This window comes from Epinephelus fuscoguttatus, linkage group LG11, assembly GCF_011397635.1.
Source record: "Epinephelus fuscoguttatus linkage group LG11, E.fuscoguttatus.final_Chr_v1".
Lineage (NCBI taxonomy): Eukaryota > Metazoa > Chordata > Actinopteri > Perciformes > Serranidae > Epinephelus > Epinephelus fuscoguttatus.
Genome location: NC_064762.1, coordinates 19,379,759 through 19,394,034, shown reverse-complemented (window position 1 = coordinate 19,394,034; position 14,276 = coordinate 19,379,759). Strand labels below are relative to the sequence as shown.

At 40.4% G+C, this 14,276-nt stretch overlaps 1 protein-coding gene across 10 annotated transcripts in view; it reads left to right on the top strand.

The window, feature by feature from the left end:
* The window catches only part of otofa (otoferlin a), a 137,172-nt gene that overhangs the window by 59,797 nt on the left and 63,099 nt on the right, over nt 1-14,276 (top strand). For all 10 annotated transcript variants that reach the window (XM_049589225.1, XM_049589224.1, XM_049589219.1 and 7 more), the window contains exon 5: nt 1,032-1,231. In XM_049589225.1, the coding sequence (XP_049445182.1) occupies nt 1,032-1,231 (200 nt within the window). The remainder of the gene's footprint in view (nt 1-1,031; nt 1,232-14,276) is intronic.

Here is a 14,276-nt window from a genome sequence, read left to right as displayed (position 1 = left end):
TAGTAGAACAGTTAATTGGTCATAAACCCAAGTATTGGACAAATTTCAAATTTGATGTAGTGATGGTGCCAGATGAAAAGTTTTGGCATCACCGTAGTTTACAGTTCATCCTGAGGGGGACTATGAATGTGTGTACGAAATGTCATGACTATCCATCCAACAGTTGGATGGACAGTTTTTTTACTCAAAACCCTAATGACAACCGAATGGTGCAGTCAGAGGGGGGGAAAGGGATCGCTGAATTCAGTAGGATTCATCCTCTGGGGAATGTCTGAACTTTCATGGTGAGTCATCCAATAGTTGTTGAGATATTTCAGTCTGGATCAAAGGACCAACTGACATCCCATGGGGTTCATCCCACAGCCACGCTGCTGGCATGGCTAAAAATCAAAGATCAGATGATAACACATGAAACATAACAAGACTTGAAGGATAGAAACTATAGATAGAAACAAAATGATTGATTGGCCGAGTAGAAAGATTTAATAAAACAGAATTTTGAGCAATAATTACAGACACTATTTTGATATGATTTTGCAAGCCTGCTGCTCAGGCTTATAAAAGTTATTTGATAATTATCTTGACAGCTGAGAGTAAGTTATGACAGTCATGACAACACGACAAACAAATAACATCAGTGTCAGGGATATTTATTGCGTTTTCAGTTTTGGCATTGTAGGAGTTTTGTAGATTAGACATGTCTTTAAGTCCTTGGCGGCACAGATAATTAACAGAGGAGGAGCAGCTGAGAAGTAAAATAATGAAGTCTGCTTAACAGGTGGATTTGAATAAATTAGCACCTTTTATTAGTATTCAGGTTTTCTATGCAGTATGAAAACGTATGCAATTATGAAATGGAAAATGTGAAGAAACCCTGTGAATTAATTTTCTTTGCCACATTAAGATAAAAATGATCTTCCAATGCTTTGAAGTAGAAAAACTGCACTGTGACCTCTGTAGAAGTGAAGCCTTATTAACTCTCTGCTGATTAAGTTAAAAAGAAAAAAAAAAATCTTTCGTTCTGTTTTCAGACCAGCGTTACCATAGAGATCAGATACCAGTCGATGGACGGCACAGTGGGAGTCTGGAGCGACGGGGAGTTCCTGGATGTTCCTGACGACCGTGATGGGATGTTTGCCTTTGAAACGGACAGCTTGCTGTCAGGACAAAGCCACGGGTCAGGGACGTCTCCTGGGCGATCCTTGCAGGGATCCATACCAACCTTCAGGAAGTGAGTCAAATACGCAAACTATCTCCATGATAACTCGACTATGAGTCAGGCTGGGAACTGCTCTTAATTTGCCTCTGAATATTACGTTGATGACTCTCCACAACTGCAAACAAGAAATGTTGTTATGTAGTTTAGTTTTTAAGAGATCATTAACAGTAACAGTGCTGCTGAGGCACACATGGGCAAGAGACAATAACATGAAGTTGACAGATGGATCCAGCATTCACACATTGATGAGGCTTCTTGCTTTCCAGCTGATGTAACAGCTGTTACTGTTAAGATTGGTAACATGTCGGGGTCCTGGGCTAAATGACAGTGTGCACACCCACATAAGAATGTATGACCAGACACTGATGCCCATATACTGCGGTAAAGGAGAGAGTTTTGCAGAATTACATATTATCCTCTGTAGGAATCTATAAATCAGAATGACACATATTCTGCAAACAACTTAGTAATGATGCAGATGTTAATGTTTGTGCAGTTTGAATTAAATAAGTCGTGCAGTTGGAAGGCGGCTTTGAGTAAATGAAGATAATTAAAACAGACATGTTTCATTTAAAAGTAGTTTTAGATCTTTACCAACCACGATACTTTTGCGACAGCTTGACTTGTTTTCACTTTGTGAGTCTGCGTTTGTGTGTGTGTGTGTGTGTGTGTGTGTGTGAGTGATCATGGCAAAATGTGGTCCTAGTGAAGCCTATTGTAGTGAAATCCACCACAAAGGCCGTTTGAGCATTTTGCCTGGTGTTTATATGTGGACAGAGTTTCTCAAAGTGATAGTGTTGCAACCATGCAAGATGCAGTCATGAAACTTTACAGATGTGTAGCTGAGATCAAAATAAAGGCCAAGGTCAAAATCTGGTGTGGCCTGGGCAAGGGCGCTAGAAGTAGGGGGGTAGGAAGTAGGAAGAGCTGTTACCCCTCCACTTGATGACCCTGACCGACATTCATTTTAAGTCGCCATCTCTGTGTAACAGGGTCAATTATACAGCAGTAATATGTGTAACAAAGTCAAGTGTACATTTGTGATATTAAGCAATGTAATTACACAAAATTTGTTTCAGTTGTTATTACCTGACATGCTTAGGCCTCCACAGTCAATATGTGGAACGTTTGATACTCAGTTTCTGTACCCCTACTGTACCCTTTGGGGGTACCCCACCTATAAAGGGTGTCTCCTGCCTTACCTCTCCACTTGCTGTTATATTCCGTGGGAGAGGTAAGTGGCATTGCTCGTGTAGTAATTTCCGTGTTTTAGTGCTGTTAAGCTATGTTCATTAGTTTATTTTATGCTAACATATTCTTGTGTCACTTAATTTGTGTTGGAGCTTGAGTTATATGGTCGTAATTGACAGAGGATTTTGTTCTTACCTCTTGCTGTCAGAGTTGTTAGGAATAAACAAAGATCGCCTCCAAAGATATCCACAGCCTGGGCCTGTTTATATTAACACAACACCGGTCCACTGGTTACATCTATATCACTGTACAGGGCTCGAAATTGTGACCGTTTTGGTGGCATATGTGACCAAAATTTCATCTGTATGACCTCAAAATATAATTGGGAGCACTGGTGCAAGTGTAAATGATTCTTCTGGTGCGACTGTTGGGCAAGTAGCAGGGAATCACAGCCATGCTACTCGGAGTCCACAGTGAGGAGGAAATCCGCAAAGACGGCAACACTCTTTCCCAGACATCGTCACAGCTCATCTCCGCTGCATGCTGTACTTGCTTGCTGGTCTGTTTACAGTGGTGTTGTGTTAGCCTAAGTCACACGTTTCGTTTACTCTGATTGGTTTTCCATCTTTCCAATTGCGTGAAGGGGCACTTTGAGTGACAGCCGTTGATACCGCTCCTCGGGAATAGAGGAAATGTACACTCCATGTCCAGACCCATTTGCATTTTTCAAATTGGGTCTGGCAACGCCAGGCTACCACTGAACACCACTGTGAATGAAAGAGAAACCTTAGATGATGATAATACTGGTGATGGCTGTCATCATCATCAGTATTATCATCATCTAAGGTTTCTCTTTCATTTACAGTGGTGTTCACTGGTTCAGTGGTGTTTTTTCTAAAAATGTCTTCAACTGAAAAAGTTGTTAATGATAAGTGTACTATACACATACAATGTAATGTATACAGTATAATGTCGACTTTTTGTTGCAATAAAAAAAAAAAAAAATTACACTGTTGGTGCTTCTTACATTACGGTGGGTGCTCCCAAAATTTTGCTACCATGTAAAAAAGTTAATTTCAAGCCCTGCTGTATTTGCAAAAAAATTTGTGGAAAAAGTTATGTATAGCCTTGGGCTGAGTGATATGGGGAAAATCAAATATTACTATATTTTGACCAAGTAATGTCGATTTGGCGATGATGTTATAGGGTTGACTATTGGTGCTTTCACAAAATATTTACACAATGACATTTTTGCTAAATAATCATCGGCGAGATACGCAATCTAAAAACTGATGATATGTAGTCTCATATCATGGCATTGATTTAATATCAATATATTGCCCAGCCTTAGTGAAGACTTTTCTGGCCCCACAGGGAGCTGTGTGAAGTCTGAAGCGGAAAAAATAAATCTATGTTATTAGCGTGACACATCCAAATCTCTTACCAAACTGTCAGCGGTTGAGATGCACTGTGGGTAATGTCGGTGACAAAGAAGAATGTGTGGAATAAAAAAGATGATGTTTCTAGTTCTGCTGCATTGATTTTAATACTTTTTAAACTGTGTGAGTCTGACAGTGTTACAGGAGTGCAATGTGAAATCACTTAAGTACTCTTAAGTTTGCAGAAATAATGTCCTTCAAAGAGGCTATGTTGTAGGAAGAGACTTTTCTTGACAGTTTTCCTAACAGCATTTATGAAATCTGTTTATTAGATGTCACCGACACTATGGCGATATGAATCTTGCTTGTCACTTACAACTTTGTCAACATTCTATTGAAACAGAAAAAGGAGAAACACTGTGGCCGAAGTTTCATGTTCTGTTTTACAGTTTAGATTATATTACATTACTTCATAATAATAAACAGTCTGTATAGATTTATCATGAAAAACTGTAAGACCTTCTGCCCCTGTGGCTGCTCTTTGCCTCTTTGCACAGTTCCTCGCTCTTCCTCTGTGGTTTGCTTGCCGTGTTTTGCTGAACAGTAGCTATGTGAAACACTGTGGGTGGTATCGATTTCCACTGAGACTACCTGCACAGCCAGACCCCTAAATCCATCATTATGCTGCATGTTGAATGGGCGTGTGAAAAATATGTGTATGTGTGAGGCTGAATACTGTCGGTTGCATGTTTTTGTTTTTGTTTTGTTGACACGACAAGCCAAAGTTTCGCTCTCTTGCAGCTTAAAATTAAAATCTATTCAGGGTTTGCCGATGTGAGAATCGATGCAGCCCAAGGAAAACAAGAAAATTTGACTAATCTAAGTTTTAGAGCATCCCACGGGTGTTATGTAACAGATAACAGTATTGGGATTTGGTCGACTAAGAGAAAAAAGCACTGCTGCGGAGAGATACTGTAAAAGGGTTCAATAAAAGTGGGATGAAAGCAGTCACCAAACTTGTGAAAATAAAGTGTTTATTCATATCAAATTTTTATTACATTTCTACCCCTTTATTCAGGTGAACAAGCTCTTCGTCCTTGCTGCTTGACAAGGGCACCTGTCATCTAGTTGCCGTGGTTGCACAGAGCTGTCAGTCAGACTTTGCAAAGGCTGCCTTAGGGCTTTCGAATGAGGAAAAAAAAGAAGTCGAGAGCTGCTGAGAAAATACCAACTAACTTCCAGCCTAGCCAACAAATCTAACTCTAATCCGCCTCGTACTGGTTTCGGCCAGACTGATGGGCTGGTGGAAAGATTTTAATAGCCTTGCCACTTCTCATATAAGCCCTTTTTATTCCCTGAATTACCAGCTGCTCAGTTTATTTCTGGTCCAGAGGTTTTCAGAATTAAACTTTTTAAGATGCGTCATTGTGTTGTGAGTTCTGACAGTGCAGCCAGTGCCAGTTGTTCTTACTCTGGCAATGAAGTGTTAACGTGCAGGAGATGATAACCGGTGATGACTCTCTCGTTCCTCTAGGGAAGAGGAGGAGGAAGAAAAAGAGGGGAATGTCATAAACAGTTTAGCCTCAAGGTATTTTCTTACATCCTCCCTGTCTGTCTCACTTTACCACCTTTGGGTTTGTGGTTTTGTGTGTCTGTTTTATCTCCTCTTTCATGCAGATGCAGTAATTCACAGCAATGTCACCTCACCAGTGATCATTTTACTTTAAGTCAAACACATCTGACATCTGTCTTGGAGAGGTATATGTCCCTCCTAGCTATTATTCTAGTCTCATAACTTATAAAAGGTGTTGTCATTAGGTCCCAGAAGTCTTTCTGAGACCTTTAACTTTAAACTTTGACAGAGCAGGACTTATATTTCTAAAGCACTTGAGAGGGATGCAAGCACAAACTCCTCAATTATGAATTATTCCCGAAACTGTTTGCTCATACACAGAGTGGAAGAACAAACAGAAGAACTGTATCTACATGGTCCTCTGCACTCCACCCACTGCTGTCTATTTCTGTTCTATCACCTGCCACCTAAAGGTCATGTTTGCTGCTTCCAGTGGAGTTTGTGCTCATTGCATTGTTTCCAGTGGGAATTTAAATTTCATTATAACTGTACAGCATGACTGCAGTAGAGTGTAGGTGGCTTGTTAAGGCATATTGGTTTCTCCTCATCTCCTAATTGAGTGAAATTGCAGCCGAGGTTGACCATCCCACTGCTGCCACCTCTCCTCTCAGCACCCTGTGCCTCGTCTCTGGTCCTGCAGGATGATTTATGGCGGAGCCCATGAAGCATTTTGTGCTATCTGTGACACCACAATGAGCCGGCTTTGCAGGGGTTTTGTTATTCCTAATAAATAAATCACCCCCTGCGTGGTTTTGCTGTCAGTGAAGCAGATCTGCTGAATAGTGCATGTAGAAGAGCGCATGAGCCAGACATGAAGAGAATGGATTTAGGGCTCCAATTGTCATTTGATCTCTGGACATAAAAAAAAAAACCAAAACAGACAATGAGTTGAAATGGGGTCGCATGTTGGAGCGTGATCATACTTTAACACTGGTGCAACAGGCTAACAGGAAAGGCTTTTTTATTCTTGTAAAAAATAATTCATAAATTATTTGGCATTGCCCCACTGAAACATATTGCTGTAAATAGTCATTGTGTTTATTCAAACTGTTTTAATATGCATGATTCATTTGCATAACATCAAATCGGCACTCAAAGGAGAAACAATTCAGCCCGAGCAAAGCTTCTGTTTAAAGGATAGTTTACGGACACAAGTGTTCATTAATATATTTATTTATTTTTGCAAAGTGCGTGATTAATTTGTCCATTGTTGTAAATTGCTGTGTCTTCAAAGACAGCTCTGGCGTCACAGGTTGACAGTGTGTTATCACACTGTGCTGTGGTGCAGGTGCTGCGAGGCCTTTTATCTCACTCATCTTTATCTCAGTGGGTCTACCCACTGCAGCACTGACTCCCTGTGGAAACATTCATAACGACTGATATGTCATCTGATACAGAAACATGCCATTCTCATGAAGTGTAGCTATATTAATCTTACAGGTTATTAGAGGTTGGAGGTTGTTGTTGATAGAGGCTCTACCCACACAGGTTTTCTTCACATATGTTGCCTGATAAGCAGTGGCACCCCCACGAGGGGGCCATTGGGGGGGCATGACCCCCTTCAAAAAATTGCTGGCCCACCCACAGGCAATAACAATTTGAACCCATCATTACTGTCTTTAAAGGCCCAGACACCCCAAACTAACTTCAGAGAGCTAGCGGCAACAAGAGCCCCTTGCTGCGCCCCCTCATGTTGACGTGTCTCAGCAAAAAAATTGCACATGAACACACCGAACTGACAGCCAACAAGCATGTATGTTCTGTGCCTGTGTGAGAGGACATACCCATCCATACCAGCAGACTGCAGTTGTCTGTAATCATCATTTAAAAAGGGAAACCGGGAGAATGTATTGACGCTAGTAAGCCAGTTATCACATGCTTACTGTGAGGGAACAATAATGCAAACCTTCAGAAAAGATTTCTGCTATATGGATAAATTAAAACAGTCTTACCTCATGAAATAAGCATCGACGTCACTCCCTCTTTAGCTTGTTGCTTACCTTTCCCACTACTGTTTCTCTTCTTGTGCGATGAGCTGAACTGCCAAGCAGAGAAATTTCTTTCACCAACAGGCTTCACTTTCACTGATGCCAGTTCAACATGCTGAATTAGCAGCAAAAAAAATGTTGAAGAAAGACTCATATGACTTGGGGTAGATGCACCACCTTTTGCGGGTGTTTTATTGAAGACACAGCTTACAACTTCACATACCACAACAATGAGACAGCCGTGTAGAGCAGTTCTCTGAACATTCTTATAGCCCTCCTCAGATAAACATCATACCTAACTTTCCACGTGTGTGTATGTGTGTGGGTGTGATTTCCTGCTTTTTCCAGAACTTGCGCTTATCTTCATCTGAATACTTGGCGTTTTACCACAACTTCTTATGCCAATGACATCTTTTTCCCCTTCACAATGTTTCTCCATCACAGCGTTTCACCACTTCAATGTTTGCCAGGTCAATCTGCTCTTAGACTTCTCCCCAGAGTGAGACCATTCAGGGTTACTCAATTTTAATAAACAAGTTTTGCTTCTAACTTGACCTTAAGGGTGACGTATTTCTAGGCCTTTTCGCCACCACAAAGCCAACTAGTGTCAATGAAGGCAGTAGATGCTCACCAACAGCCCAACTTTGACCAACAGCCAACAATTGACTTTGTGTGTGGGGGCCTTTAGAGGCTGGCATGTTTTGTTTTGTTTTTTAAAATAGTGGTATCTTGGGAAACTAGACAACCTAAGGCATCCATTGGTACGAACTATGTCACCATACATTGTAGCAAAGGGGTGAAATAAAGCTCCAAATTTATGATATTAAGATATTTGAATGAAAATGGGTGTAATGGGTACCTACAGAACTTGAGAAGGCTTGTTCCCAGTAAAAGTTTTCAAGTAGCCTTTATTCATTGGATTCCTGAAATTCAGTTATGGCGTTTGGTTTTGTTGCGCCACCCCAACATTGTCAGTGGCACCATCTGGCCACCCCTAAGAAAAAATTCTGGGAGCACCACTGCTGATTAGATGCATTTATAGTACACTGTTGCAAGCTGTCAGCTTTCAGATGTACAGTACAGTATGCCCTTGTCAGCAAATAAAAATCTTCAGATCAGTGAGTCGACACATTGCTGACACATTGCAATCACAGATAAGGCTTTACAGAATCCAGTTATGTTTAAGACTTAGCGATATGTGGGATAAAAAGAAAAAAAACATCAAAGTTTCCTTTTTTATACAATCAAATAAAAATGTGATTATTCATGATCAATCCTTCATGCTACGTTGGAGAATGTATTATTCAGCTGTTCTGCTTTGTTTCTGTCTGCAGAGACAAATGCTGGATTGAAGTGGTTGTCTTGGATTTTTGACATTCCTTGTTTCTTCTCGTGTAGCTGTATTCTCTTGGGGGGCTGCTCTGTGTTTGTCAGCTCTGCTCATGTTTTGCTGTGGTTTGCAGTGGTTCTTATTCTCAGCTTGTTTGGTAGCACAATGTGTAAATTTGAACACTGAGCGAGTATGTGAGCTCTTCTCTTGTTACTTTTCTGTTTCAAGCCCTGATTTTGGAGCAGACGATGACGACATGAAGACGTGCCTCTTGGGGTAAATCCCAGTTTCTGCATCACCTGTGTGTTTGTCCCAGATAGGAGCTAGGATCTAGGAACTGATTTTCTCATTAAAAATGATTATATTTATATGATTACATAAAAGATAAAATGTCTTTGGAGTCCCTGGGACGCGGGGATGTCGAATAAAAAGGAACACTTTGTCTCTGAAAGCCTTCAGAGTAGTCTGAAGGCAGCCCAGTTGACGCAATAACAGAGTAAAAAATGCAAGAGTGCTTTTTGGAGCGACTATTAAAATTTTAAAAAAGTGTTCATGGAAAAAACAGTTGTTGTGTAATGTACATTCTTGTACTCCTTCCTTCCTCTTCTTTTTCCTCCACCATCCTCCCTCTTCCTCTCCTCAGTATACATTATGTAGATGATGTATCCTCTACACAAGCGCACTGTAAAATTGCGGAGGCATATGTATTCTGCAGATGTATGTGCACACACATTATCAAAATCAGCTCAAATCCCTTGTTTAATGTTTTGTTTGCTGTACAGTATGTAGGCCATGAAGACTCAAAGCATTTTTGAGAGCATTAAACTTGCATTAGCTTCCAACTTTTTTGACATTAATGAGGATAAAGTTATGGGCACATATGCAAGATCACAGGCAAAACATATCGATTACTGTATTGGTTAACTTTGTTGTGGGCAAATAAAGCAGATACTCAGCAGCTAACATCACAGTTGTCTGACGTAATCATGTAAAAGTAAAGGTCTCACTGCTATCAAAGTATAAAGTTAGAAAAACATTACGTGATGAGCAGCAGAGGAAAAAATTTGCCAAGGACTGAAACCACTGAGAGAGGGAGGCAGCAGGAGGACTGCAGAGCACTCGATAAGGTTTCAGGACACAGGGTTCTGGTTTAGTGAGAGTTTTCATCCCCCAACTCTGTTATCAGGTAGAGCCGATCTTTGGCTGGCTCCAGTCCAGTGGATCCTGGCAGCACTGAAATATGTGTATCCACTCTGTGTGTGTGTGTGTGTGTGTGTTTGAGGGAGAAGGAACAGGTGTGTGTAGGATATCTCGCTGAGCTCCATTCAGCAGAGCCCCCAGAGCAGAACGTACAGACAGTATATGTCAATGAATTATTGATCGCTGGTGGTTCAATTTTTATCTTCTACACTTATGCATACATGCAAAAGGCCAGAACACAAGCAAGGGAAGAACCCCCCCTCATCACTCGACAATACACACTGTATCACATTTAGCTGGATATAAATAAAACACAAGCAAAGTTACAAACCCATTCAACAGCTTGACAACAGTGAGCATATAATTCAAAGTAACTGTTCTGCCCTCACTGTGTGTGCAGGTACACAGCTATACAGTGAGCTAAAGACTAAAGAATCTTCTAATAAAGGCAATAAAGACACAACGTGGCTATTAAAGTTTTTACTGGAAGCAGTTATGAAAATGTGGTATCACATTTTCATAACTGCTTCCAGTAAAAACGACCATGATTTCACCCAATACTGCCAGTATTGGGTGAAATCATGGTCGTATAGAAAGACGGAAGGCACAGCAGCTCCCCATTGATCACCCAGTGGTGGCTGGCTGCAGTACAGGTCATAAACCTGTTTAGCTATTTCATTAACTTATTACTGTACATTCTTGAATTATTGGATTTTATGATCTATGGATACATTGTTGCTTGTTTTTAACTATGTTTTGCAAGGTGTTCTTGAGTGCTTTGAAAGGCGCCTATAAATAAAATGCTTTATTATATTGTAATTACATGTGTCGCATTAACTCTCCCAGTTAAGGCCCTCTCAGACACAACACTGTTTGAGCTGCGCTGCCGTTGGTTTCGGTCAACACAGAGCAGCTGCAGCACGAGCTCGCCAAGTGCTGTTCTTATAGGTTTAAATTAGAGTTATTTAAAGAGTCAGTTGCCTCTGCTGAGCGAAGTTTTTTTTATCTTAAGCTCATTAAAACATACCTGCGTTCAACAATGGGACAGGAACATCTGGATGTCTTTCTACTATCAGCATCGATGCAGAACTCGCTCAGACGCTGTCATATAATGACCTCATTCAGTTCAATTCAAAGCACTTTATTCATCCCTGGGGGACAATTAAAAGGCACTCAGAATAGCACATTATGTTACCACATACAACATAAACATAAATAGTATTATCTGTTAAAAAAAGGGGGGAGAGTGGGGGTAAAGTGCATCAGTTGCAGAAGTCCACTAAAGTGCAGTAGTGCAGTCCATGGGAGAGGTAATATGTGGGAGGGGGGAGGGACATGTTGGACGTTCTTACAGCCACGTAATGCAGACGTTTGCTTCTGTAGAGCCTCCCGCAACTTCTGAAAAATGTCTGTTCTATAGTACTTCTGTACTGGGACAGCTCTGTACTATTTATTTAGTAATAATGACAATAATAACTTCATTTGTAGAGCACTTTTCAAGCTGAAAGCATAAAATGCTTTCCACGAAGAAGAAAATACAGAACAAAAGTGATAATAATTAAACATAAGCATGTACATACGCCTTCACCAACTTATTCACTTAACCACATATATAACTGTAAGCATGCATACATATGCACATGACTGCAAATACATACACTCCCATAAACACAGTAAGTCTATCAAGCGTCAGGAAAGGTCGATCTGTAAAAGTAAGTTTTCAAACGAGATTTAAAGACATGAACAGAGTCAGCTGATCTGATATTCAGTGGGAGGTTGTTCCAAAGCCGAGGTCATTACACATCACCTCACGCCTCGTCTTGTCTCGCTTAAGATTGCACAAATGGCAACCAAATGGCCAGCAGTGGCCCTGGGGACATTCAAACTACAGGCATTTCTCAGATCAGTCCACATTTCCATGAAAACACCCACACAAACAAAGGTTTCTCCAGTAAGTGTACCATGAGAAATGTCTCGGTAAATTAATCAAAAGGCATTGCACAGGTGATTTATTTTTTGTGTGGGAATTTTACTTTGTTTTCTATGAGCAAACAAATACAAACACTAAGGAGCTGAAATCAACAAACTTCATTTAACACTCCCTTTTTTTGCACAGGCAGTTTAGTGATTTCCCTGCAGCTCTGGCCTTGACCGGGCTTAGAATAAAATGAGCCCTCTTTGAAACCAAGACAAGAATTAGTAAAAATGCAGTCCATTCTGAGAAGAGACCAAGACCTTCAAAAGATGGTCTTGAGACCACCACTGATCTGGAGTACTGCAACACTGATTCAGTCACAATAACAGGAGGTTTTCCTGTTCCTCTTATTGTTGTTATGGCATTTTGTGAATGCAGCATTAGCAGCACATTAACCTCAGGTAGCCAGTATAAAGGGTAGATCAGCTAGCACTAATCTGCTCTCAGAAAAATATCCTTAATATCTTAAACCACAGTCACAAAATAGCTTTAAGAAATAAGTATTTGCTGGTTACAGCAGGGACAGAAATGGTGAGTCTAACCCTGTCAGCTCAACAGAAGGCGTTGCTACTAGCAACAGCATGTTAACGTGAAACCATCTGACAGTGGCACAACAGTAACCTCTTTTAAAAGTGCTTAACCACCACTTCTTTACACGTGCAGATGTGTCCATATTTGACCATCTGCTTGCCGAAAGTTCAAAGCCAGGTCTCTGGAATTAAGTGCAATATACACACACACTCTCTGCTCCTTACCCCACTGCTTGACATGCACATTAAAGATGGATTCATTACTGGGAGGAGAATGTTTCACGCACAGTTTGAAACTCCTGTTTTATGGAGGAGATGGAAATCAAGCTGCCAGGTACAGGCACATAACCTTGGGAGTAATTCTGCTTCAGTTAGATAATTTATCTTTACTGCAATTTACACGTGCAATGAGGCCATTAATTCATGCTCTCATGTTGTATTGATTACCGCACATGCACCCCCAGACATACTTAAATTATGGTTCATTTTCAGCTTTAATCACACATGTGCATATGTTGCCTGAGTTCTCTGCTTTTCAGATATGCAACGCTGGCTTTGCATACAGTGTTTCTAGAGTGGAAAGCTTGAACGAGCTTCGCTTGTCGTTCAAGGTGTTTGTTTGTGTGTTTGGTTGATGTGCAGTGCTCAGATATTACAGTGTACGTGATAGTCACTGATGCATTTATGGTCTTTGTTTCAGATCGAAGCAAAAGAAGGAAAGGGAAAATAATAGGTACAACATCCTCTTGTATTTTTAACTTTGATTTCTCAACAAGTCTTTTCTCTGCATTTTCGTTTAAAGTTTGATATTTTGTGAATTTTACCTGCAAACCTCCAAAGTAAAGTCTAGATTTGCATATTTCCATTTGTGTAATTGGAAACCCCACACATGAACTTTCTTTGCCTTCACGCTGACATTTCTGAAGGTTCTGTCATTAAAGCTGCAGAGAGGGATGGCTTGTTAAAAAAGTGAAAACTCTAAAGGTGCATCTTATTTTAAACCCAGACGTGGTCTCCTGCTGAAAGCATTCATCTCTGATGTTTGTCCTTGTATTCACTCTTAACTCGGCTCAGCAAAGGGGAGGAAAAGAGAATGAAGGGAGCAAAAGACAAGTAAGTAAAATATTTGATGGCTCGTTTTTTGTTTTGTTTTTTTCGTGGAATGTCCTAGAATCACTTTCTTGTGCAGAAAATTCACTCTGTACTGCTGTCAGAGTTGCAGTCTTTAACTTAATGGCCTTCTTCCTACATCTGCTTATCCTATTCCTGACATGTAACCGTGACCTTTTATGGCTATTCTCTCTCAGAAAAAATGGCAGTAGGAAAGCTGTTGGAAGAAAAGTTTGTTGTACAGACTTTGACACAAGGACTCCATACACATGCAGCCCCAGTTAGTGTTGGTTTCCTTTGAACTTGGATTGTTTCCAGAATTTGAAAAGACTTTAAGATCAGAAAACATTTTATCAGACATGAAACAATTTGGTAAAGGTTGTTTGTTTTGTTTTGGAAGGGACTGATAAAGGGAATTTCAGTTTAAAAGGAATAAATCAGAACTCCTAACTGAGTTTGTCTCCAATAAAAGGTAAAGTGAGTTTTTCTGGTCAAGACAAGGCTGAAGATTTGGATTTACATCTTGTATTGTCTAACTTTAGAACAGGTCAGTCTTTTGCTTGAATCCTTGCTGCTGTGAGCAAAAGTAGTTGAAGTCTCTTTGTAACACTGTGAAGATGACTGATAATATCTTGTGTGTGTTGGGAGGTGCAGGGGGTGTGTGACATTATATTAATCACGTCGTGGGATCAATGATCTGTCAGTATTGTAAGCACAGTGC